Here is a 26697-nt window from a genome sequence, read left to right as displayed (position 1 = left end):
TTCTATGGCGCACGGCTCTTTTTTCCTCCATTCTCTCCTTCGTTTCGAATAAAAAGTGCCGATTCAACGCTTCGAAACGCTGAAAACACGAAGCTCACACACAGAAAGAGAGAGGATACGCGTCTCGCTTCCACGATCTCGTCATTGTTCCCCCGTCGATCTTTCTCTTTTCCTCTTGTTCTTCCCTTTCACTCTCACTGTCACTCTCTCTCTCTCTCTCTCTCTCTCTCTCCGTATTGCCTCGTGTGTATAGGTACCTGTGCCTGCCGTGACATTGCGATTTTACGGAAATTCGATCTGTGTTTTTGTTCAGCGGACTATAGGATGTCCCCGTGCTGGCTCAAGGAAAATGATTCTTCCGCTCCAACCTGTTTTCCCTTCTCGCGAATCTTCAGAAAATGACCACTCCCTTCTATTTTGGAGAACAGGGGGGATATAGAGGTTCTTCTTTTACTTGGAAGATCCTTTCTATTTCTAGGGGAAGTAGTATGTCGATGATTCAATCTTTTAAATATCTGACGTATAAAGTAAAATCGTATATTCAGTATAAACAAAACTTTTGATCGATAATTAAGTCTGTTTCTCCATTTCGTGAGTCTTCAGAAATTTTTTATGAAAATTCTTTTTTCTTTTGTAATGTAAGGGGATACGGAGGTCTGTTATTTCCTTTTCTTTTTTCTTGTTGGAGACTGATTCGATTGTCCTTTTTATTTTCTCCAGAAACTTTCTTTTCGATGATTGAATTTTTCAACATTTTTATATCGTATTGCAATTAATTAATAAGGGATTCGAAGAGATTTTATAGATGTTAGGGGGGTGGTAATTAACGTGTTGACTTCGCACGAGGATAAGGGTAGCAAACGAAGAGAGTATGGAAGGAAGAAGAAGCTAAGAGAGTCACGTACCTTTCTGCAGGATCTCGAGGTGTTCCCACAGGATATCGCCCATGAAGGCCGGTGCACGTGCCAAAAACGATTCCTTGCCCATGGCACAAATCTGTTTCCCCGTCATGTTCTGCCAGGGTTGCATCGCCACACCAGCCAGGGAGAATTCCCCTATGGCCCAGTGCAACCAGTGGGCGACAGCTGCTTCCGACCATTGCCTCGGATCTGAAAAATATTATCACCAGATTTTTTAATCTCGCCACACCCATTTACTTTCTTTTTCTTGTACTTGAACTGTTCTTGTTCCGACATTTAGCGATATCGAATGTTGAACAATTATTTCGAATCTGTTATGCAGCAAAATCAGCGGAAGGAAATGAAAATAAACGATGGAACATAAATAAACGAGCAGAACGATGAATGAAAACCTAGGATGCAAACAACAGGCTTAAAATGTAAATAAATAAGACAAAAAGGCAGGCTCCAATATAATCAAATAAATTATCAATTTAATCGAAGAAGCAGCGCAGAAGCTCTGCTAAATCATGAAAACAGGCAAGCAATACTAATATATTCAAATACACTTTTTATATAGTCTTTTTTGTAGATGCTAAGTAGTCAGTCGTAAAATTGTTGCAGAACAAATCATGTAACAGCCACATCTATCAAAATCAATGCGTAAAACGTAACAAGAAGTTGCATACATATTCATGCCGAAAGAGCTCTTAACGTTTGATATTCGTATCGATGATTGAAACAAGAGTGTTACTATGATTTCGATCGATATCTCTTTAGATCGCAAAGAAACAGCAACAATATCTTTTTTTTTTTTTCGATAGCCGGTCGTGTAATCGATCGGCAAATAACTTACGCTGCCGTCATAAAACCGCGAAGCGTTTAACACTGATCCACGCTGAATAAAAAGCACCTAACTGTTGAAAATGATTATTCAAATCGGTTCGGTGATTAATGACGATCTCGCTGCTTTCAAACAGGAAACGATCGATATCTATTCTAATATCTCGACGGGTTCTAGCGTTCCCTTCTTTCACGATCGTTCTTTTTTCTTTTCGCGTGTTTCTGACAATAAAAATTCTCGTCGTTGCGCTGCGACTCGTCCGTATACACGCAGTTGAACAAAATGATTTTGTTCCACGAATAGGATCACGCTCTGACAAATCGTTTCGTTATCGCGATTTAACGAAGAATAACGCGAGGTTGCGCAAAACTTCGAAAGCTGAATTTACAGAATTCTTAATTAGATGGGAATCACGGAGGTGGGAAATTGAAACGAGGAATAACACGAAGAGGCAAATCGATTTGATTTTAATGAAGTGACGATGAAAATGGTGACGAGGTGAGAAAGGAAAGATTATAGAGGCGAGACAAAGGCTTTTCGAATACCAGAAAGATATTGCGTCGGGTTGACGACATGATCGGTACTCGGGCCCGGCCATCTTTGGTAGAAGCAATACCGAGAAACATTGGAATGTCCCATTTGAGGTGCGCGCCCATATTTGCACGCGTGTCTTGCATTGTTTCGCGGTATCTTCCCGCGTGAAAGTACAGTTCGGTTCGTAATGCAAACAGAAATTACGACGAACCCATCCTCCCTTAACGCGAGGCCTTCTTCCTTTCTTTCTCTACGCCAAATGCCAAAAGAATTCGTCGAAACGTGAGCAGACGAAACACCATCGATTTTTGCTCTCGAATATTTCGGACTTTTTTTCATACTTTCACTCTTTGCGGCGACGTTTTGCGTCAATGCAAATGTTTTAAATCTCTCTCTCTCTCTCTCTCTCTCTTTCAGGGAAAAAAGAAGAAGAAGGATCTTGAGCAACGCGTCTTCGAATTTAATTCTTTCGAGTATCGAGGTGTTCGGACGATTTAGAAGTACGTTCTCGAACTTTGCTCTTTTTGGTATTCGAAACTGGCTCATGTATCCTGAGTACTTTGTAAATACGAAAAGTGGAACATATAACATTCTGCGAATAGTAATGGAGACTCTCACGCAGTGAAAATTTTAACGTTGCAATTTATTTATTTACTCGATTATTCGGCAAGATTAACGTTAGCGTACAGAGAACAAAATACAATGATAGAGAGCCGTTTGTGGGATAATGGAAATAGTGGATACATTCTGTCTGAGATCAACACGTGAACAGAAAGATCGATTGAGAAGTTTAAATTGGAAAATAATAGCCATACAAAAGATATTTTAAGAAAGGCTGAAAAGATATCGGAGGGAAATAATTCGGATAAGAGAATATAAAGATTATGGAATGTTTAACAGTACCCACATCGTTCGTAACGTTTCATTCCTTTAAAACGGTTTCATAAAAAATTTCATTAACAGAGTCCTCGAATATTCAAGCTAATCGCTTATTTGCAATTAAAAACATCGTGTTCCGTCACGGAAAATGAAATATGACCTCTCATGAATAATAATTGAATCTCACGAAGTGAAACTTTTCTATCGCAATTGACTAGACATTAAATTCGATCCCATCGCTATATAGAATTAACTTAATAAATACTGTTTTTAAACGAGAACAGACTGGAAGAAGCATCTACTTGTTGGATATTTTCTCGTTTCGTCGATAATCTCTAACCGGCGGCGTCGCGATCTGCATATTTCTCTCTCCGGGCGATGATAATGCACGAAGAATAATCTAATGTAATACAGGACTTTTAACTCCCACCCGTTGTTTCACCTTATCTGCCAGCTGATTACGTCGTAGGAAACTAATTGCCTAGATTAGTCTATTGCGGTACGGTTGATTAAAAGCTGTAACCAATGTACGCGCGGACAAGGAAGAGAGAGAGAGAGAAAGAGAGGAAGAGAGAACCTTCGACTGAACTGACCCGATACTACGCTCTGTAATCGCTTCTTCTACCCTCGCGCGCAAATATCTTACCTTGGCTCGTTTTTCACGCATTTGCTTACGTGTATTGCTCTATCGTCTAACGCGAAAATTACACCGACATAATTACGAAACGGGAAAACGGAAGGAAATTCTGCGAAACGATTTCCAAGCTCTCGTAGTTGCTTTATCGGATAGCCGAATTTCAATTTTGCTCCACATCTGACGAAATTTCTCTAATTAACTCTGCTGCGAACAGGTTAATCTTTTACGCCCGAATCTCGATTTCCTTTCGATCGAGAAAGCCACTCCTTTTTTTTCTATCGTTTCAAGGATACCGTAGTTTGACGTAACGTAACGTAATCACATCGATGCAAGCCTTTCCCCTGGTTTCTCTGCAACTTGAGAAATTTCCTAACGATGAAAAAAATATTGTCTGATCGAGAGTAATCCGTGGAACTCAGCAGAGTGAGTTAAACGCAACCTTTCGCTCTTTCAACTCTCGGTCGCTTGGAGCTTCGAGACCGAAGGCAATCTCGATTTCTTCCACGAGGAAACGTTTCGAGATCTTCTCTCGGCGGAACAAAAAGAAAAAAAAAAAAAAAAGAAAGGAAAGAAAGAAAAAAGAAGAACCAAAAATAGCTTCACATAACCCGACCATTTAAGAGGTAGTTAAAAGCGAAATAAACGGAGTAATCGTGAAAGAATGAGCGGAATGAGGGTAAAGAGGGTGGAGGAGTGTCACCACGAGCAAAAGGGAGAGCAGTCTGTTAACAATGCTGACAAGGAATAAGTTCGGCAAACATCGGCGCGATCCTCAAATATCGGCGGTCGCTTTGATCGTGCCGTGCCGTTAGACACTCGCGCGAGCCAAGTTCTCTTTGCTCTCTCTCACCTTTCCTCTATTTATGTATTATCGCCGCGACACCGATCCCCGGGCTCGATCCTCCTCGTCGACTGGTTGGCTGGTTTTCATCGTTTCCACGAATGGAAACGAGGAATATCTTCCATTCATAAAAACGGCGTTACTCTCGCGAGTCACGTAGCGACGCGCGACGACGATCGCGAGATCCGTCCGCGGCTCCGCGATTTCGCTATGGCCATCCAAGGACTAAGGCCGACGACGTTCTTCCTTCTATTCTTTCTCGCTCTACCCGATCATTATGCCTGTTTCGTCGGCCACCTTTGATTTCTGATCGCGATTTCTGACGTCCGCTGGTGCACGATGTTAGTGCACGCGGGTTTCTCAGGACCGCTGATGGTTACTCGAGATCGGTGTGGAACGAGACCGTGAAAATTGAGGGCTGCGCGCGATATTGAAATTGTATTTGTTGGAGAGAGATATAGACAAACGCAAGATAGAAAAAGGGAGACAAAAAGAGGCATAGGTTTGGTATTGAAAGGCGTAAAGTTCGCTACTAGCGAATACTAGCGGAACACGAATTTTATAACACGTTTCAGAGAGTTACTTGATTTTGATGGATTTTGGCTCGGTTTTTTATCGGTTCGCTCAAACTATTAGAAAGTGAAACTACTTCCTCGTTGCGATAGCACCTTAAAAATGAAATTAGGTAGAAGCTGGATACTTTCGAATCGGAGGATTACTGTTCCTTTTTTCTTCTTCTTTTGTGCTAGCTCGAATTACTTCGTTATAGTTTGTATTTTAAACCGATTACTATTATGGAAGATTTATTATTTTTGCTCGGAGTTTCTTAGAACATTTATATAAGCGAAATATTTGCGATTATTATCGAAGAGAGATAGAGACACCGCGAATTGTCAGGAACTCAAGGGTGTCTAAGAGCACCGGTGGAAGCGATTCAGCTAGCCGAGAGATCTTCAAACAGAGATAATCGCCGCAGGTGTCACGCGCAAGCTTTTTCGACAATAATCGAGAAATACCGACTGTGATTTCGGTCGGTTGGTTTAGGAACCGTCTGGCTTGCACAAGGGCCAAGCAGTTTACCTACGATACGATGTACCTGCCCTCCAGTGATAAATTTCACCGGCCCCTCATGGACAGGTGGACGCCAATCTCATTCTCCTCCTCGTCTCTCTTTTTTCGTTTCCTTTTAATTTCGTTTCGTTTCTATGGATCTGTCTGGCAGACCGATTGAAACGTGTCCCGATGCGAGGTTATGGCAGCTCGCGTCACACTCAAGATTTTAATTACCCATCTTTAACATCGTGTTTCTACTTTTGCGCTTTATCTTCTACTAAGATCGTTTATCGCTTTCCAATGAACGCTCCAATGTTACGCAATGTCTTCTAAAATATTCGTTTCAATTATCGCGGGTTATTATTGAAATAATAAATCATTCTAATGTTATTTCATGTTATTCCAACTCGTTTTAGTAACTTTAGTAACGTACAACCACTGATCGTCCCTTTTTCCTCTTCTCCTTGTTTCTCTATTCTTTCGTCAATTTTTTCTCTCGCTTCGATCGAATTCGTCAAGTGAGGAGAAAATAAACGATTACCCAGATATTTCTATACTTTGCTCACCATTCTTCTCATCCCTGGAATCCCAGAAATTCTCGACAAGTCAACGAAAAAATGTCAACGTATCGAGACTTCGGCCTGGGATTCGATCAACGCAGAATATTAACCGCAAGGATCTCGATGATGTTTGTCCTCGATGATCGCGCGAGTTCGAAGATGGCAAGTCTCGGTGGCGAGCAACATTCTGATAGTGTGTCGATGCGGTACGTGACGAGCCGTGTCTCGATTCGACAAAGGGGATACATCCTTGGCGGCGCTTATTATTCATAAGAAAGGCAAATTCTGAATAAATCATAATAACGAATGCGTCAGAGGGTTCTGACGTCCTGCAATGCAATCGCGAATGCACGCCGTGTCTCTGTGCAGCAGGTGCTTCGTGGACGGTTGTAGCACGCACGGTACCAAACTTCGAGAAATGGATCGTGTTAACATCAAACTACTTGCAATTCCACTTACTCGTTAATTCCCTTTTCCATTGATCCAGACAGAAATCACGGTGGTGTGAGTAGTACGCGATATATTTTGTTGTTCGAATAAGGCATACTAACTCGTTCTTCGCTTATGGTTCAGCCTCAACTACACGTTACAGATCAATTTATGATCACCAGACTGCGGATGTTTATGCAGGTTCATACTTTTATCGATATGATCGAAAAATTGAAACTTAACTAAAGTGTTGTTTCGCCTATTGAATATTCTATCGCGTGCTTTATTTTCGATATTATATATATATTTTTATAAAACACAAATAGCGTGCATCTTTACAGCTTCAAATTTCTTATAAATGCAGAAAATCCTATTATGGTAATATATCAATTTTATCCATTTTCAGCCAGCCTATTATTGCTTGGCGAGACTATCCTTCTATTTAAAGTCTTGAAGGAATTCGTCGACTGTCCACAGTTTCTTAACTTTATCGACTTCTACACACCATTTCCTATTCTATCCTTCGTTCTTCTCCTTCTATTGCCTGTATACGTGAGTCAGGCAACGTTTTATGCAATAATATCAACTTTTTCTTCAGTTCAACCAGCAATCGAAGAAAGAAGGTTTATGCAAGCTTATGCATTAGCGTAGAGCTCCGGTACAACGTATTTATACACGTATTTGTCTTACTACTGTCTCACAGCGATTGTATCACCCCGACGCTTGTTTTCCCCTTACTATATATCACCTTTCTTGTGAAAGGGATCTTTCTCGTTTAATTAATAAATGAAATTTAATTAAAAATCCGCAGTCTAACGATCGCTAATTTTTAATGTAAAGAATTGTAATTAATGCCGGGGTACAAATGAAACTTTGTTAGAAATATTACGTCTAATTATAAATGCCACCATAATTCACACTACGATTGTGATGTGATAGTGCGAGACGAGGCAAGCGGTTAAACAGAAAGAAGACTTTGGTATCATGCCGATATAATTACTCTTGCACCAATGTCTAATATAAAACGAAGAAAATGTCTTCTAGAATAATAAGATTCTCGTTTCTCCCTCTGACATTGTGCTTCAAAATCTTCAAACTCGAAATTCTCTTTCTCTTCATTTTGGATATTGTACGGATCGTTATAATCTCCACGAAGGAGACTGATCGCAAATTACCTGGTAGATATAGAAAAACAAAAATATATTGTTTTTAACACGAATAGCGTACATTTTTGCACCTTTAAACTTTGTATAAATGAAATAAAAATCCGCAGTCTAACGATTACTAATTTTCAATCTAAAGAATCGAAATGAAAGCTGCAGCTCGAACGAAGCTTCGTTATAAATACAAATTGTTTGAGTCGAACTGCAACCATAATTCATACTATGTCCGTGATACGATACTGTAAGACAAGGCAAGGGATTATGTAGGAAACCTTGATAACATATTGCAATGTATCCTACATCGTTGTCTAACACAAAACGAAAGGAGATATCTCCTAAAAGAATAAAATCCTCGTTTCCCTCTTTTGATCAGCGCTCCAAAATTTCCAAACTCCAAATCCTCTTGTGCTTTAATTTGAATATTTTATATACTTGAACGAATAAAACTACTAACTTTTAATGTAAATAAGGAGTTGAAGATAAAGCTGCGGTTCAAACGAAACTTTGTTACAAATACAAACTGCCTTTAAGTTAAGTTGAAAGCATAATCCGTACCGCAAGTCCTAACATCGTAAGGGACTTGTACTTCAACCCGACTCGTATCCGCTTAAATAAAAAACCGTGATACCATGGCACTATAATTTAACCTAGGTCAATCTCTACCATAAAAGAGCTATCTCCCAAGAGAATAAAATCCTCCTTTGATCTCCGCTCCAAAATTTCCAAACTCCAAATCCTCTTACTCCTTTAAATCATCATCAGCCTACAGCCAAACTGTGACAAACGCCAGAGCAAAGACAATGGACGTCGAGAAGAAGATCGATAGTACAGAAGAGTAAAGAACGAGAAACGAGAAAAGAAGGACGAAAAGACGATATTATAGAGAGAACTAGAAGAAAAATGTGGCGAAGAAGAAGGAAGAAGAAAGGACTAGGGAATCAGCGCGACTGCGGTCCGCTGTAAAGTGGAACGGCGCGAGGTTGCTCGTTAGGTTCACGGAGGTCAGACTGTAGGTGATCTGGCCGGAGGGTACGAACCCGGGGCATGTAGACCGGAAGTAACGTCACACCCGCGTGGCTCTGAATGCGCATACCGGATGTGTGGCATCGGCTCCCCATCAGAACCATCAACATCACATTCACAATTCCTGCACATCGCCGCCTCGTCGCACATCACATCACATCGCGTATATACTCGCGCGTCTCCGTGCACGCACGCACGCACGCACGCACTCACTCACTCACTCACTTACGCACGCATGCACGCACGCACGCACGTACCATTGCACGCAGCAAGGTTTTTCCCGGTTTCGAAAGGGCACACACGCAGACCATACTCCGATTTTTCGACAAATTTCTCTCGTTCGCGGTCGACCGTGACGCGTTGTGCAACCAAACGAGAAGCTCGTTCGAGTATCGTGCGCTGAAGTTTCCACAGGTTTTTTTTCGTTGGGTGGAATAATCGTTTCGAGCTGTCGCGTTTTGCTTCTGTTCTTTAGGCGTGTGGGATATTTTAGAGTGGATTTCTTTTTCGGAACTGCTGAGAGCAATGCTCTTGGTTTCGAATAGTAGACGAACAAAGTATCGAGGTTTTGTGTTTCGGAAGTGACTGGCGTAACGTACGTGTTAGTACAATTTTTGGAAAACGAGAGCGCGTAAATAAGACAGATTTTCCCATGGGGTTGTTCGATCGAGCTGAAGAGTAGATAAACGTAGAGAGTAGATAAAGTTTTCGAAGGATAACGAGGTCGTAGAGAGTGGAACAGGATATACGTTTTAGCTGGAGAACGCGGAATTTTAAAAGATGTTAAGACGAATGATAAAGAATGTCGTAGTTAAAAGGAATGATATGTATCGAGGAATATTACGTCGATTAAAACCTCGATTGATCATACTTATTAGAATAGCAGCCGGGAAAAAACGCAAATGCCACAAACCGTTGCAAAAACGCTGGGGCTTGATTAATCAGCATCTGCCTCTGACTCTCGATTCTCAATAAATGCATTTTCCGAGGATATCTTAATCAGGATCAATAAATGTATCCAGTCTTGATCAACATTTATGCTATACCGAGCTGATTAACGTCTTAACGATACATTCAAGGCGTCTCTAATACCTTCTTAATGAGATTAGATTCAAGAACTTCGATCTCATCCAACACACTGAAACGTTCTATCTTTCAATATCGATCCACGATTCTCAACGAGAAAAAAAAGAAAAAGGGACATTCTGCGACATAGAAGATAAGTGTCTCTATTAGCAGAAAAGAAAAAATTCTTTGAGATACGAGATAAAAGAAGAAAAAAATAGATCATATACATTTCCAAGCTATAGCTCACATCGGTATAGAAAAAGCAATCGAACAAACAAGTATACAGAAGATCGGATGAAAACGTCAAAGCTCGCGAATAGGATCACGAGTATCGCGGCAATGATCCTGTAATTAGAAGTCGTTGAGAAACCTGTACGCCATGGAACGTGCATAAGGAGGAAGGGAAAAGAGGCGAAGTAAGAAAGAAAGAAAGAAAGAAAGAAAGACGAAAGAACGTTTTCCACGAGGTTGGAATACGAGTATACGCGGTATTAAGAGAAGAAGAAGAAGAAGAAGAAGAAGGAGGAAAAAGGCGGCACTCACCTTTGGTTATGTTGAGACGGACTCGTTCCTTCTCCCAGGAGGCGAAAGAGGCCTCCAGGGCCTCGGTCATCTTCTTGTTGGTCCCAGGTGTTAACGGCGGCACTTGTGCCGGTATATCTGCAACGTGAGGATACGCTCAAATTAAGCGGCTGCGTGTACCACAATACGCTTGATGTACTTAACTTAAGTGGAAATTTGAGCGAGGGCTAATGTAAACGTAGTATTTTCTGAATTTAGACTTTCCAAATTTCAATGGTGGAGAAGTCGACATTTATCGAATACAGGGCTGTTTACGTTTGAAAATATCACAACTTGGAATATCCTGCACGTTGGAATTCCCAGTGATTCAGGAATCTCACGCAACTAAAATTCCGCGTTCGAATCTAAATTTCCTCGCAAAACCAGAATTACCCCACAATCACAGACGCGATTTTAAAATCTCCCACATTAATCGTGCCGGTGATTATGAAAGTGTCCTAAATCAAGAATCTAAAACAGATGAGTTTATCGCTTATCTCGCTTTGCTTCTACTTACGTTACGATAATCTATCATCTTTGCGAAGTAGTAGAAATCGAAGCGTTGCATCGAGCTGATTGTTGCGTCGTTCAACAGAATTCGCTTTGTCCGTCAAACGCGAAACGTTAAATATCTTTCTGAATCACCGGTAAGACTATGACCAACGATGCCAATTTCTCCGATACCTATACAGCTCCGAGACCTACCCTAAACCATCTCCTTCCTAATGAAATACATCCTCAAACCTCTCTCAACCTCCGTACACATTATATATATATATATATATTTCCAACCGAGCACAAACATTGTCTATGAAAATTATCGGTAGGTGGTAAACTGCGTGTTTGTTGGAAAAGGGGAGACAGGTAGAGAGGCAGACAGACTCGGAACAGTCGGGATCGGTGGATGTGTGAGAAGCCAGGTTAATGGTACTTCTCACAAAGCGGCGTGCACGCGGTCGCGCGCGCGCGTCAGCGTGCAGAAGAGAGAGCCGGAGGAGCGTGTAGACGGAGGAGCGTCAGGTGTCGCGGCGGCGGCGGCGGCAGGAGCAGCGAAAGCGAACAGAGGCGAGGGGGGCATGCACACTACATCCTAGATAGCATCGTCGTAAAGAGGGGTGCAACTGGCGGGCAGGTGCAGGTGCATCGTCGTTGTAGGTACGCTTGCTCTATGCCGTGCACAACGCGGCGTACGCCTTATGGCGCGATCGCTCAATGCTCTCCTCTCCGCGATTCTTTGTCTACCATCTATATGATATATATATATGAGTAGACTTTGAAAGTTCTTCGGGGTTTAAGATTAAATGTCCGTTTCCTCGAGCTATCTGTAGCGCACATCCAGTTCCTTACAGTTTCGTTAAAAGTTTGGCGGTACGTTATTTTCACGCATGCATCACCTATATAGGATTCAATTTTTTTTAGGGAACCTGGCTCTACCGAGGTGGGAATATTCGTTTTTGAAGTTGAAAGTTTTGTACGACTCCCAAGTCGCTGGAAAAATGGCTTTCTAATTAATTTACGGAGAAATCGTTACTACGAAATTGATAGAAAAAGTAATGCGTAAAATGGCTAGAAGAATCCTTTTCCTTTTTTTTCTTTTTTCTTTAGGGAAAATTTAGCCTTCGTCTCGTCGTTTTCGAATAAAAATACGCGAAGTATGCGATATCGGTAGTTTCTGCGCCCAAAGTGCCGTATATTATAACGCGAAGTTGCGCCGCTCTGTCCATTTCTGAATTGTTTGTTAGTGCGCGCGCGTAGAAAGTACAGACAGCCAAGAAATTCCTTCCTAGACGGAGAATCTCGGACATGCGCGAAGAATATGATTTTCGAGTCTCGGCGTGCTTTGATCTCGAAGAATATTATCGCGCCACAAATACCTTAAGATGTTCTTTGATTTCGTTTCATACGTTATTCTAGTTTGTCAGGCGATACTGTTTTCTGCCTGGCATTTACGTACGAGCACGCATTTGATATTCCTGCGGGGATGGTTAAGGATTGAATTTTCTTTCGTTATCTGATGTTCCTTGTCTTTTCATTACGGGCTACCTTATCGCAGGATAGACTGGAGTTTTGGGGTGAATTTGTGAACGATTCGAGGCTACAAATTAGCCTAGAACGTTTCGATGGCGAGGGAATACTTAATATGCACGCAGATTATGCTTCTACGAAATCTTTAACTGTTACAGTTTCATTCGAGAAAAAAATCCATCATTTTGGAAAGTTTGTATCAGAAGGAAGCACAAGACCTGCGGCCATACATGACCAGACCACTGGCTTTATTTTCACACCAGCCATCGCTCTATCTTATCAAACCTGCTTCGTTACGTTTCTTCCGTTTTCGATAAACGCAAATTATCCGTCAGGCTCGAACTTTATTCTCTTCGCTTCTACGAAACGAAGCTTTAAAACGAAACCTGTTCTCAAAACAGTAAATCGAACGATTTATGATTTATCAAGATTTACGAAGAAGGAAGAAAGAAAGGAGGAGGAGGAGGAGGAGGAGGAGGAGGAGGAGGAAGAAGAAGGAGAAGACGAAAAAGAAAAGGAACAAAAAGACGAAGAAACAGGAGAACGCGTTCTAGACGAAAGAAACTTAGGATGGCGCGGTGCGATAAAAATCGTGTTTCCTTGGGGAACGCGGGGATATCTGCACAGCTGGATTTGCATGGCTATAAGCTCTTCCAACGGCGTACCGCCGAAAGTCCATTAAGTATGTATGGCGTGCACGCACGGTAAGTCTCCCGTAACCCATAAGCACCTTTGTCTCAACGCGCACAGGCACACGCGGCCGCGTGCGTGTGCGTACAGCCACTCACGAACACGTGCGAGCCAACAAATTTGCATGCCGGCGCGCTGGTTACAAACGTACAAAGTATCGACGCTGTTCGTGGTCGTTTCGAGCCAGCTATTCGCTAGAGAGCTCTCCCGATCGTCCGACGTATCCTTAAATGGCTTTGGCGAATTTGACACGCGATAGAAATAATAAATCACGAATATCGTTAATCCTTTCCCGTAAAACGGGCTCATATCGTTGAATCGATGTATAATTTGCAAAGGAAAGGAACGTTTTTCAAAATTTATTCGTCCTTTGATACGTAAAATTTAAGAAGATATTTAAGAGATGTACGAATGTCAAGCGAAGAAGTTAAAAAATCAAGATGTTTTGCAAGATGACAAACGGATCGATCTATTTGCGTAAAATGACTTAGAGTTCACGATCAAGTCAGAGTCATGAATTACTCACGATTCTGTTACCTATCAATTTCTCACTGTCATTCGGATCACGTGTACAGCGATACGCTATTTACGATCGTACGTTCCGATATGAAAATTAAGAAATTTTCAGAAAACGTAGTGTCGATCAGCTCGACTTCCGAGCGATACGACTATTAGTTCGGAAAGCTCGGATCAAACTGAAAAATTACGACGAATTACGATCTCCTCCTTTAAGAAGCAAACAAAATCTTGGCTGCAAAGAATTTTCAAAATCTTCTTCTAGAAATAATCCCGAACGAATTCGTTGAAAAATCGCCACTGCCTTGTCGCGAAACACCATATCCAACAGAGGGAGCGATGGCACGGGTGCAAAGTGTATCAGCCACGATACGGAATTATTCATCGTGACGAGGGAACGTACGCGTCGTGGAACGTGTAATCGTCAGCAGGAGAAGGATTGTCCGGTTGTAAGGATCGAGAGAACGGAGAACGCCGGCACGGCTGCCGGAGAAGTCGAATTGAAAACCCACGTGCCACGGCGCAACGCTTGCCCCGTGGTTGGAATATCAATCGGACCACATTTGCAGGAACGACGCCTGTGGCTGGCTCGTTGCGAATGCCGTGTATGATCGAGCACGACGAGCTCTGCCAGTAAATGCCCGATGCCCCCTCGGATTCCGTGGATCGCGATGGAGTCGATCCTGAGGCCTCGCAGATTTATCTCCTGTCAGTACCAAGCGAATCGAAGACCTCCGTGATCGAAGAATTTTAGGTCGAATTCGAACCTTCTATAAATTTCTCCATCGAATATTTGCTTCACGCGAATCGTGTATTTGCCGTGAGAATGTTTAAACAGCGAGGTCGCCTTTCTAAAAATTTGCCTCAGTTTGGTGTGTTCCGAAAACCAAATTTTAGGCTGTTGCGATTTTGTTTCATACGCCGATGAAACGAAGCAGCGTTCGTTGCTACGTTCCTCCGCGTAAGTGAAACAGTGCTGAATTTCGGCTAACATTTGTCTCAGTTTGAGGGATTAGAAATTTTCTGGATCTGTGTGCAGCTTTTAGGGAGGAAGGTTCGAAATTTGGCTTTTACTTGGATGGGAAATATGGAATGGGAGGATTTCTTTTTATGAGAAAATTGGAGGTTCGTTGTGTCCAAGGGTTTTTATTTGTAGAGGATCGTTTTGTCTCTGTAGAGGATGGTTGGTTTGTTCGAATAACGAGATAACTTGCTGTTGAAAACCGTCAAGTGTATTCCAAATGATAAATAAATTAATACAGACAATAATCGGTCGTACTGACAGATTCGCTAAAGACAGTGTAAATCGCTAATTAGATCGCTGATAACTCGTTGATAATTAATAGATACTGAACTCTGTTTATTTATACTGGTCGGGAGAGAGCCGGAAAATTCGAATTCGTCTGTGTTTGATGGTTGCACGTAGCGATGACGTTGTTTTGAATTGTCTTTTAGCTCATGTATGGCTACGTATTTATTGAAGTTTATTTAAAATTTCACTTTTTTTATGAAATCCACTCGCTACATGTAAATGGAAATAAAAATGAAGTTAGTAGACGAATTAATAAATATATATCTGCTCTTTGCAGTAAAAACGTATCGTTGGGCTATGTCCACAATAGCGTGACACAGACCACTCAATTGCAAGGTACTTAATTTTGACACTATTGACTGACACTAACTTGACAACGCTGACACTATATATTCTACGCGATAAATACCACTGTCGATACGTACTGTGTAAAACACATAGTAATCGTGTCGATCACCTACAATTACATGAAAGTATCTAACCTACCTTAATTGAAGATTAATCAACTTACATAAAACATCTGTACAATCTCCCCCACGAACGAAAAGTAAATTCTCTAAGAATTTAGAGACCTAAAATAACTTACAAGGTACTCGACCAAATGAAATGCTTTTATTTTATCGTCATTAAATGTAGCTTGAATAGAGCCATTAAATACAGCTTCTTTTAATTCATTTTCGATAATCCTAGTCGAAGGAGGCTGCGTTTGGTATCTGCCACTTTCTCGTACGAAACCTTTCGAACTTATACAAGTAGCACCCCGTACGCAGCAGAGCCGCGGGCCGTAATTACGTTACAAGTGGAACATGTGGACATTACGTTTCCTTTCGTGCGACTAATCGTATCTGATGTAATGGCTGTTAGCTGGTGAGCTGGTGATCGAAACAGGTCTATAGATCGAGGATGCATCTGCCTATCTGTGGCGATCGCGATTATCGATCGCTGTTGGGACACTCTTACGTTCTCAAACGAAAGCCTATTGAGATGTGCTGCCTTGGACAGACCGATTAATCTTCGAATAATTACTTTGCCATCGAACCATCGACTCTCATGGTAGTGTTTTTTTTTTTTTTTTTTTTTTTAATAAAATCGAGGATTTATTATCGCGGTTGTTTTAAACGTACGAACGCTTAAGGGGAATACTAGCTGGTTCGTTGTTCGATAAAAAAAAAAAAAAATTAAATTGAGTACGCGAATGAGTTGAAGTTAAGTAGCATTATTTCTTACGTGGTATAACGCGCTACTTACGTGGTAACTTTGTCTAGACGGAGCTCTGTCTACCTCCGCATTCCTCGCGTTAACTTCTTGCACCATTAGGAACCACAGAGCCTCTGGAGAATACTTTTATAGCTGTCTAATTGCTTTTACTTTCCAGCCAATGTTCGTGACTAACTGCTGTCCAATGACAGTTGAGATATTTACAATTATGCCGTGTATGATCTCAAAAAGTGAATACGATAAACCTATTTATCGCGATATAGGATTTTTATCGCATATGTGTATATGTATACATTACGTTGACCTCTGGTTTATATTGTACATAGTAATTATAAGATTTTTATTACTCCCTCGTATATATTCTTTTATACTTTGCCGCTATATTACCAAGCGTTATATTCGAGGAATATTATCAATTCAAACAGCTACGTCTAAAAAATAATTCGCCAATTTAAGGATGGAAAAGGTGCAGGTGCAAGAATGGTTATCTCGTTTCTATGTGCTTTTTTTCTCTTGTTACGGAACAAAATTCGATATCCAGACCGATATCGAAGCCAAGTTATCCGCGATGGGCATTGCTTAATCGAATGGAAATGCAAATGGCTAATGACCTGCGACCCGGCTGACACTTGACCCGACTCGTTCAACATAAATTTGCATAGCTCGCGTTATTTGCGGCCGGAGCTCAACCCCGGGCCTAACCGATATCGTACAGTCGACAGAAAAATAATTCTTTCGATACGATAAGCTTAATTGACTCGAAGCGACACTCTTCTATTCGAAACAGTCCCTTGAACGACTTGGATTTTTGGTCCCGCTGGTTTCAGACGTTAAAACGAATTTATTGCCCCTTCTAGTTTCCCTTCTGAATTTTCTACCATGGAATTAAGAACGATTAAAGGCTACGCGTCCCGTGTAGAATGTAGGAATTAGGTCTTCAAATATGCATGAACGTGTTGTCTTGTTTTGAGTTTTGGGAATATTTTAAAGAGAAATACTCCGTTTCTAGTTTGTTATATCATAATTTTAATACAATTTTTAATCGTCGCATTGACAACCGTTCAGTGTTGTAAAAATGTTAAATTTAATTACTCACGTTTCACCCATTTTTCTACTAAAGAAAGGCTCGGCTTATAGTTTGTCGTATGGTAATATAAATTTTAGTCATCGTTTCAATTTATGGGTAACACTAAAAATTTTGAAACAGACCAGACTATTCGCGACTCAAGAGCGGAATAAATTCCAATGAACAACAAAAGAGAGTAGCGCAGAATTTTTCACCGACGAAAAGTTCCTTCTGAAACGTTCACCTTTCGCTAATTATCAGCGATAGAAAGTTCACTCTCGACCTGCACCGGTTCCGTACACTCTTTCGCTTCGAAGACGAATTTAATAATCGCCCTCGGTCACTCGGTATTCTCTGGTGATCTGCATATTTCCCTGGTAACCGTGTACGAAGCCGAAGAATCTTTTGTCACGTACTGCTTTTAATTGCAAAGCGACTGTACTTCGTCGGCTCGATCGTTTGAATTTTATCGACGGAAACATATTTCGAGGATCGTTTCAAATTCTTAGAAGATAAATACCTTACAGAATATTATTCGATATTTTTTGAATAGTTTAACGACTGGTCCCGGTAATTCGTATCTTATGCAAAGTGATCACGTTACGATGTGTAAACACGAGACAGAGTATTTTAAGTAATTCCTCATTTGAATAATGTTAAATGAATAATGTAGAAATAACAATCAGGCCCTATTTAAAAGAACGTCGTTTGAAACAACCTTCTTTGTCCAGCTTATAATTTAGCAATGACGCAATGTAAATGTACAGAAGTTTCCAACAAACTTTGCCAAATATGTACGTACCTACGCCAAATTTATTATTACACGTATATTAATTTCATTTATTTGTTTGCTTATTTTTATTTATTGCAGAAATAACAGCCAAAGATCGATATAAATGAACAGATAATTAAGAATTTTCAAGAGAAGCGGAGTAGATGGGCGAGCGAATTGGCGTGTTTGCAAATGGGATTGATACAACTACCAAAGATATAGCCCTGTACAGAGACTTAAGATTAAAAAGCTGGAGAAATTCTAAGCAGCTTTTTACAGGTTTACAGGCAGACGTGCTGTCAGCTATGAGTCTACGTTGTTTCAACGTGAAAAAATTTGAGAAATGCTACGAGCGGATCGTTTTGAAGAAATTAATTTCATCGTGTTCTATTGTACACTACCTGCGATGATCGCAAAGAATAAAATCTTGCAAAAAAGTTTGTCTCGAATTTTTCGATTAAATCTCTGTCAAAGACAAACAAGCGTCTGAATGTCTCAGGGTGAGAAAGTCGAGAGCTTAAAAATTTAAAGGAACCTACGTTGCATTCCAATATATATTATAAAATAATTTCTCAGTGCCGAACAAACTAGCAAGCACTCGGTGAAACATATCGCGGGCCGATAAAAGCATTTCACGTAATTGACAGAGAAAGAGGATTGAGCAACCAACGTCTGGTTGACGTCAAATTTTCCCGGAAACGCGTGCAACGCCTGGACCATATTCTCTCTCTCTCTCTTCTTCCAAGCTGGAGAATTAAAAAACGATCGAGTTCCTTCGGCGCTCGCTTATGGGGTCGTAATTTTTTTCCCTTCTTCTCCACCACGTGGAACACGGCGAAGTAAGTTTGTAGATGAGTTTTAACGGACACGGGGCACGTGCTGGCAACGTCTTCTGGCTTATCCCTCTTTCCACGGCGACTCTGGAATATACTCAGCAGCCAAACAACTGCGGCAGCTGTCCTGAACAAACTACTAGCCTGTGTGCGCAGCTCGGTTCCAAAATCTTCCACTCTCTTATTTCGTTGCCAGGTTACACGCATACGTGTACGACTCGAACAATTTTGTAAACTTTCGTTCTTTTATTTTTTTCTTCCTCTTTGTCTCGTTTCAAGTCTCGCTCCGACTGGTCAAGTTGCTTGAATCCAAACTGACTCGACGTCAAGTGATTTGATTAATGACGGGAGAGATAGAAACTTGAAGGTATTTCAAGTCAAGTGAATATAGAAGGTATACATTGGTAAAGCTCTCGCGTTGTTTCAATTCAAATTCGTGCTCATACAAATCAAATTACATCCATCAAGCGATTCGAAATCAAATTGAAAAAGTAGATAGATAAATATAGAGAATTAATAATTAAGTAATATACATAGAATCGATGAGTAATATAGGCAGAATTAATTGATAAATAGCTTGCTTGACGACTGGCCTTGCATCGCAAGGATATCCAAGTCATCTAGCGAGATGTGTAACATTCTGATGAGAACGAAAACGCTTATCAGCGACACGATCCACGATATACGAGTTGAAACGGCGTGAAAAATACCTAACTTGCCTCGATTCATCTTGACTAGTATGAACGAGGCTTAATTGCGACTCTTCCAATCGTCGCTGTTCTATTCTCGTTTCTTGTTCCATCGACTTCGCCTCATTAATATTATGTATTAATATGTATTAATGACTCATGTATTAATATTATCCAGAAAAACGTCTTGATTTAATCCGATGGGAAATTCGTGACGATTAAGACGTCAGGTCACGTGAACAAAGCAAACAAAGGTAGCAATCACTGGAAGAAAACGCTTAGTCGTGCTCTGCACGCAAGAAAACGACTGTAATTCGTTTTTATATTCGCTCCTCGTTTTTTTTTTTTTTTTGTCTAGCAGTTTTCGCTCTGGACGCTGCACCGATCGTTCGTGCTTCTAATTGACACTTCCCTCTATCCGTTAATTAAGACATTAAAAACGGCACAGGTGTCGTAACTGCGATTTCTTTGCGTTTGGAAAGTTGGACAGGATCATTTTCTCCAGATAAAATTGAGTCAGACGATTGGCAAATGTAAAACTTACGAATAACGACACCTTAGCCCTTTCATAATTCTCGATGCAGCGTATACCACGATAAGTTATTAATTAAGTACGCGATAAATATACCTATTAGTTCTCGACAAAATTGCTCTTAAATTTCAGTCCGTGAAAAATACCAGAAGAACGTTTTATCGATAGAACGCTTTTACTCTGACGAAATAGAATGATTCGTAGATATATTATCGGAACGTTGAATTTTCTCATCGTAATGCAATTATTTCACATAATAGAACTGATCAATAAACATTCTGTGTCGTTAAGGAATTAACAATCGACAAGAGAAAAATTGTTCTCTTGTCTAAAGCCTAGAACGATTTAACCCTAAGAGAATTAAAATTGTTGCATAAAATTTTTTACCATAGAAATACCGCTTTATATTTTTAGAAAGATCCAGTTTCGTTATATTTGATATATTACTCAATTACTTTGCTTAATTTTCTCAGCTACCTACGCTTCGTTATCTAGCGAATTATTCGAGACAAAGAAGCAGGCCACGGTTAATCAAGTTGCAAACTGTCGATCGCGCTAATTAATGAGACACACGGTGCACCGTTCCAGCGTCTATTTAGCGTGCACGTGACCCTCGTACACCTGTTGCTCGGTGGCCTCGTGGAAACGTGAAACGCGTCCAATAGGGGAACTCACCCTAATTATTCCACTTACCACTGGAAAGAACGTGAATTCGAGACGAACGAGGGTTGCCGTGGTAAAAATACACTAGAACGAAATACATATGTATTTTCCTCCCCACAGAACAGCCGCAAATCTCTAGAGGTGCAGAGAACGTTGCACGCTATTCGTTATAAAAATAGCGCGAACGCGTGTTCGATATTATTAGACATTGTCCTTAGATAGAGAAGGATTTCAGCGGTAGAAATGTCACGCTTTTTGTCGGTATTTTTTTAATGAACGATTTGCTATTGTTGGTGAAAGAAACATAGAAAAATATTCGCTTGTAATTTAAGGAATAATGTTTCGTATTTTAACCGATGTTATGCGCTTCACATCGCATCGGATCGTGACAACGAGAAGGAAAAGTTCAGTATGACCTTCGGCGATTATTGCACAGCACGTAGCAATGACACGCTAATGACAACATAAGTATTACATCAATTTTATGTCTACTCCAACAGAGGCAAAAATTTCGGAACAATTACGTTTATTAGTGAAAATTTATTTAATCAATCAGATAAAAGAATCTTCTTCGTTGTACGTTTATAATCACATGCACCTTCTAACTTTATTATACGGTGCGAATGCTCAATGGAAGATACATATTTCTCGTTGACGAAAAGTCAGTGAAACAGTAAAAAAATTGTTTCGATATTGTTATTAAAATGTATTTCTGCGTATTTGATATTTTGCTTCAAGCATATTACAGCTCCGCCACTTGGAATCAACGTGTTCGTTACATCAAGTTAGAAGGATTTTAGATGAGGAGAATTAAACGAAGAAAATAAAGGTCCGTGGTTGCAGAGATTGTGGTAAGATTCCGTAATTTTCCTGTACACATCCTGTGTCGTTAAGAATATACGACACAAGTTGTATAGTCTGCGGTTTCCCCGAAAGGGCTGACCAGGGCTATCCGGTAGCCAGATAAAACTTATCTATCTCGACGACGACGGTTTGTTTGCGCTTGGTACGTCGTCATTTTGTTGATAGTCTTTTCAGCCACGCCTCTCCTATGGTTAACCATCAAGAGGAACGATCGTCAGGTTTGGGAAACGAAGGAGGTTCAACGAAGGATTCTTTCAAACGAGTTTGTAAATTGCCGTCTTGGGAATTTGTCGTGGAACCAGAAGAGAATCGTAGTATTGTATATGTAATTCTTCACGGATCGTACTATTTCATTTTTTAAATCCCGTAGATGATAGAGATTAGAAATAATTTATTCGTACCGGTATTTCAAGCGTGTTTGTTTTGAAATATTGTATTTTCTCGATTTCGTTCTCTGCCAGGTATATGATTAGCGTTCAACTTCTGTAAAAGCATATGATTCATTTTCATAATTCCAGGAGTTGCTGCGAATAACGATGAATGATAAGATAAATTACGAAAGACATAATGTTTATAATATCACATTGGACTTTTTTACTATTTCTAACAGACAGAACAGTCCATTTAATTCAATTCTGCAAACTTTATCACGGAAGATTGCCATCTTTGTAAAACTGTAACCACGTACTATCTGGTTTCACGAAAGATTGTACGTTTATTACAATCCCAGTTGTATGATTAGCGTTCCACTTCTCTAAAAGCAAATTTATTTACTTCCATAATTTTACGTGTTGCCGGACGATAGTAATTGCGCGATTATAAATAGCAAAAGATATAACGTTTATAATACCATAGCGTTCCCCTACTATTTCTAACATCACATTTTCCATTCATTCGTAACATTTCGATCTTAATTCAATTCTATCGACTTGTTCGCTTTGCAAACCTTTGTAAAACCGCGTGTTCTTCCATTTAAGAGACACCGTACGGTAAGTAGAATTCTAGTCACACGATCAGCGTGCGATTTCTCTAAAATCGAACGATTCGTTTCCATAATCCCAAGAGACGATACGAACAATGGTAAATTCTACGACAAATTGCGAGAATTCCAACGTTTACAACACCATCGCACTTCTCTACCCGCTTGTAACATCCCGTTTTCCATTAATCCGTAATTGTTTCGATTTTCTGACCGAATTTTATTATAATACGACCGGAATTATGCCCAATTGAATGTTACAAACCTTTCCATGGAAGTTTACCATGTTTGTGAAACCGTGGCCACGTGTTATCTCGTTTAAGAGAGATTGTACGGTGGTCTGCGTCGGAACGAACCGAAAGCCAGGACCACGATATAATCCTGTGGGTAACGCGAGAGATAAAAAAAAGCAGCACGAAGGGGCAGCCCTTGGTCCGAATCGCGGCTCGATAATGACGACCATGGTAACGAGCACTCTGGCGACATTGTTGATTATCGCGAAACCGCGTGTCTCGGCACGATAAGAACGGACAACGAGCGTGTTACGCTTAATAATTAACGTCTAATCGGCGAAAGTACGAATCCCTATGGCGTGTTATTAATGTCGCTAATGATCGGTGTCGTGCTAGTTAAATCAGTTAAATGGACGCAACTACTGGCGGAAATGCGGGAAACACTGTGATTTGCGAGTCAGGATAACGACTGTGGGACAGCATCTCGATACGTCTATCTGTGGGATGAATCTATGGGAAAATCTGTAGATCTATAAATTCAACCAAGAAATTAATAGAGTCCGCACATTTGGACGTTCTGATATTCTAAGGATACTCTTTTGGTGTAGTGAAATTTTCATGAAAATCTTCGCCATCTATTTAATTATCAAGCTGCAAAATTCATCCAAATTAATTTAAGCAAAAGTGTAGATGTTATTCTATTTAAAACTCTATTCGATGCCGGTATATATAAAGGAGGCTCCACACGTTGAAATATCTTGCGATTTACGTTTAATGTCCTAGAATTTTGTATAATTTTAAATTCATCGAGAAGGCTCCTGATTTGTATCTGGCAAAGCTCTTTCGTTTTAAAATAAATGGCTAAAGATGTTCGCGTCCCTCGGGATTGTACTTTGTTTTCCGATTCTTAGGCGAACTTTGTCCAATACGCGTTGAAAAGCAGAATCATCCGTACGCAATTATTTCCTACGATCGCTCGGTTCGTTCATTCTCGATATCATTGATAACGCGGAATTGGAAGACGCTTCTCTCGATTAACCAACGTCTCGCCCGTTTCTTTCTAGCCTTTAACTTTTTATCTTTTTACGATCAACATACCTCCTATTAACGATAATAGAACTGAAGTTGGGAAATGATCGGACATTCTGAAACGCGTGTTTCAACGTTGGTATCGCGCCACGAACTGAAAAGAATCGCTAATGCGCAGGTAAACTGAAACTGATGCAAATTTTATGAAGCCTAACTGTCGATGCATGCATCGCAACATATTTCAGCGAGTAGAGCGGCCTTTTAATATCCTTAAAACGAGATTCCACGGCCTATTTCTATGCGTGAAAATCGCCCTAATACCGATCCTCGCGAGCCATCGTTATTCAATTCGTCGAATTCCACGAAGTTAACTATGCAAAAAGATCACCAGAGGGAGGAAAGTACGGGCAACAAGTGGCAGCGGCATTGTTAACCACGGCGATTATCAAGAAACCGCGTGTTTCACCGAGATATCGTGTCCTGACGGCGTGCGTCCCGTGATAACGTGCATGCACACCATGCCAACTTCCTGAGACGATCCGATACGTCATCGGGCGACAAATTCCAACCACGAGTATGCGTCCGTGTGTGAACGAAGCTGAAACACAGACTCCTAAAACTCTGGTACTTGCGTCCACGACGCGTTGCGACGTATGGACCAATTATCGTAGCCATGTTGATTAGCCGGTTGGCTACTCTCTTCGAGCCCACTGGCAGATAAAACGGCCGATTACGCTGAATCGTTTATCGTTTCGCTGCGTTCGCTTTAAGAGCTTCGTTACCGTGGCTTTTCCACGAGAAAACTCGCCAGGCTATCGAATATTAAACGGTTCGCCAATTAGCAGCCACAAAGGGACGCCGTGCTCGAGATAAGAGCCACGGAATAACCAGCATTACGAACTTAATTATACGCATGTGTACCGTGAGAAATCATCGTTTGAACGTATCGATAGGCAAACAGGCCAGATGCGAATTTATTGGCGCACCACCGATATTTTATAGATTTTTAAATGGAAGATATCTCGTGTACTGTATATATCTCGTAGAAAATTCCTACATCGAAATAAATAATCATTTTTTCTATTGTAAAGCAGTAATTTTATTTATCTCGATATAAATTATTATTCTTAATGCAAGTTTTTGTTTTCTTGCCGCGTATGTAGTTGGGTAGTTTGTATAGTTTGCAATGGAGATCTAAATTTGGACAGGATCGATAAGCAATAGAACGACGGATCGATCGATCCAGAATTGGTTCGAACGATCGATTTTATTGACCGACTTTGACGCAGTCGAACGGAGATTATTAATAGAAAGCTGCTCGACGAATGATATATTGTTCTATGATTTCATACGCAGGTATGTCGCTCGTGGCGAAAATCTCCCGTCACTCGTTTTTATTCCAGATTCTGTCCAACTCTTTTCCTCGTTCCTTCTTATAGTTTCTAGTTTCGTTAAACTCAAAATCATACGAGTACTCGTATCGAAATAAATTCTAGCCAGCGCTATTGTACGCTTAGAATTGTTATATCTCCATTTTATCTTTCGTCGTAACAATTGTGTCTAAAACGTTCAAAAATCATATCGTTAAACGTCCATGCGATATATTCTTTCTAAAATTGTATTTTATTTCTTTGTAAGCGAATACTAAAAATTTACGACGATAATTTTCTTGCTGCGAAAAGCAGCATCGAGTCGAAAACGATTGGAAAGAATGTGAGAGGGTTAAACAAGGGCTACCAGTTTCTCGAAATGATCGATCGAAATGTGCATTGGTATCACGGCAATTGGTATCGAAACGGACCATTACTTTCTCATTTCGCGGCGTTATTAATTCACGAGGTCGCCGCCGGTTTTCGTCTCGACTGGCTGTAATCTACCACAGGGAAATTACACGCGGAATATTTTTCAAAGTCCCTCTCCGCCGGTTGCACTCCGTGAATCACGATAAAACAACGATACGTACGTACAGGCCCCGTTTCTTTCTCCCTTCTTTTTTGCCACAGTTCTCGTTATCCGCGACCGATCGCACGCGTTCGTGATCGAAACGAGATCACGACCAATCGGATCGTTCGCCACGACGCAAATTGCCTCGACCGAAACCGCAATTAGCGCAAAATGTTTCGTGTACTGTTAAACGAACAACTGACTGTAATATTGTTAGGTGGAGAAACGAATTTTTATTAACGAGTCAACGATTGTTTTATCGGCGAAAGGACAAATAGGGATAAAATGACTTACGAATTGACGAATATTTTTATATATTGAATCACTTGCGATATTTAAAAAGAAAAAAAAACGTATATTTTTATATATATATATATGTAGCTACGCGTTTCTTTGTATTTGAGATAATAGGAAATTCCTTTTTCAGCGACCGATTCGAAAATATAATTTATAGATGCATTCGTTAAGATCAACTAAGAAGTTGATTATTTTCTATTTCTTTGAACATCTGGTGTTAAATTTCAAATTGTTCATAATTATCCCAAATCGTTATGCCTCTGCACATGGAATGGAATCATCTCGGATCGAAAATGTTAATGAATCAAAACTAATTAAAGATGAATTCTGTTCATATCTCAACTGTCCAAATGCTCTCAGGAAACTAAGACCCATACACGAAAATGAAGTAAATAAATGAGAGATTAGACGCGAGATTTGATTTCACTTCGTTTGGAAACATAGAAAAGTCGGAACTCGATCTGCTATAAACGACGAAGATACGAATAGATAAAAATACGTGACTCGTGTGACTCGGTACAACTTCAAAGGCGAGTCGATGGAA

The 26697-nt window shown here is 40.5% G+C and overlaps 1 protein-coding gene across 5 annotated transcripts in view; it reads right to left on the bottom strand.

The window, feature by feature from the left end:
• The window catches only part of LOC100644371 (ETS-like protein pointed), a 145118-nt gene that overhangs the window by 30436 nt on the left and 87985 nt on the right, over positions 1-26697 (bottom strand). For all 5 annotated transcript variants that reach the window (XM_003398206.4, XM_003398207.4, XM_020865101.2 and 2 more), the window contains 2 exons: positions 10474-10590; positions 906-1109 (listed from right to left, as the gene is read on the bottom strand). In XM_003398206.4, the coding sequence (XP_003398254.1) occupies positions 906-1109; positions 10474-10590 (321 nt within the window). The remainder of the gene's footprint in view (positions 1-905; positions 1110-10473; positions 10591-26697) is intronic.

The sequence above is a fragment of the Bombus terrestris genome, chromosome 10 (genome assembly GCF_910591885.1).
Source record: "Bombus terrestris chromosome 10, iyBomTerr1.2, whole genome shotgun sequence".
Lineage (NCBI taxonomy): Eukaryota > Metazoa > Arthropoda > Insecta > Hymenoptera > Apidae > Bombus > Bombus terrestris.
The sequence above is the reverse complement of the archived record's forward strand: the minus strand, read 5'-3'. Positions and strand labels throughout refer to the sequence as shown.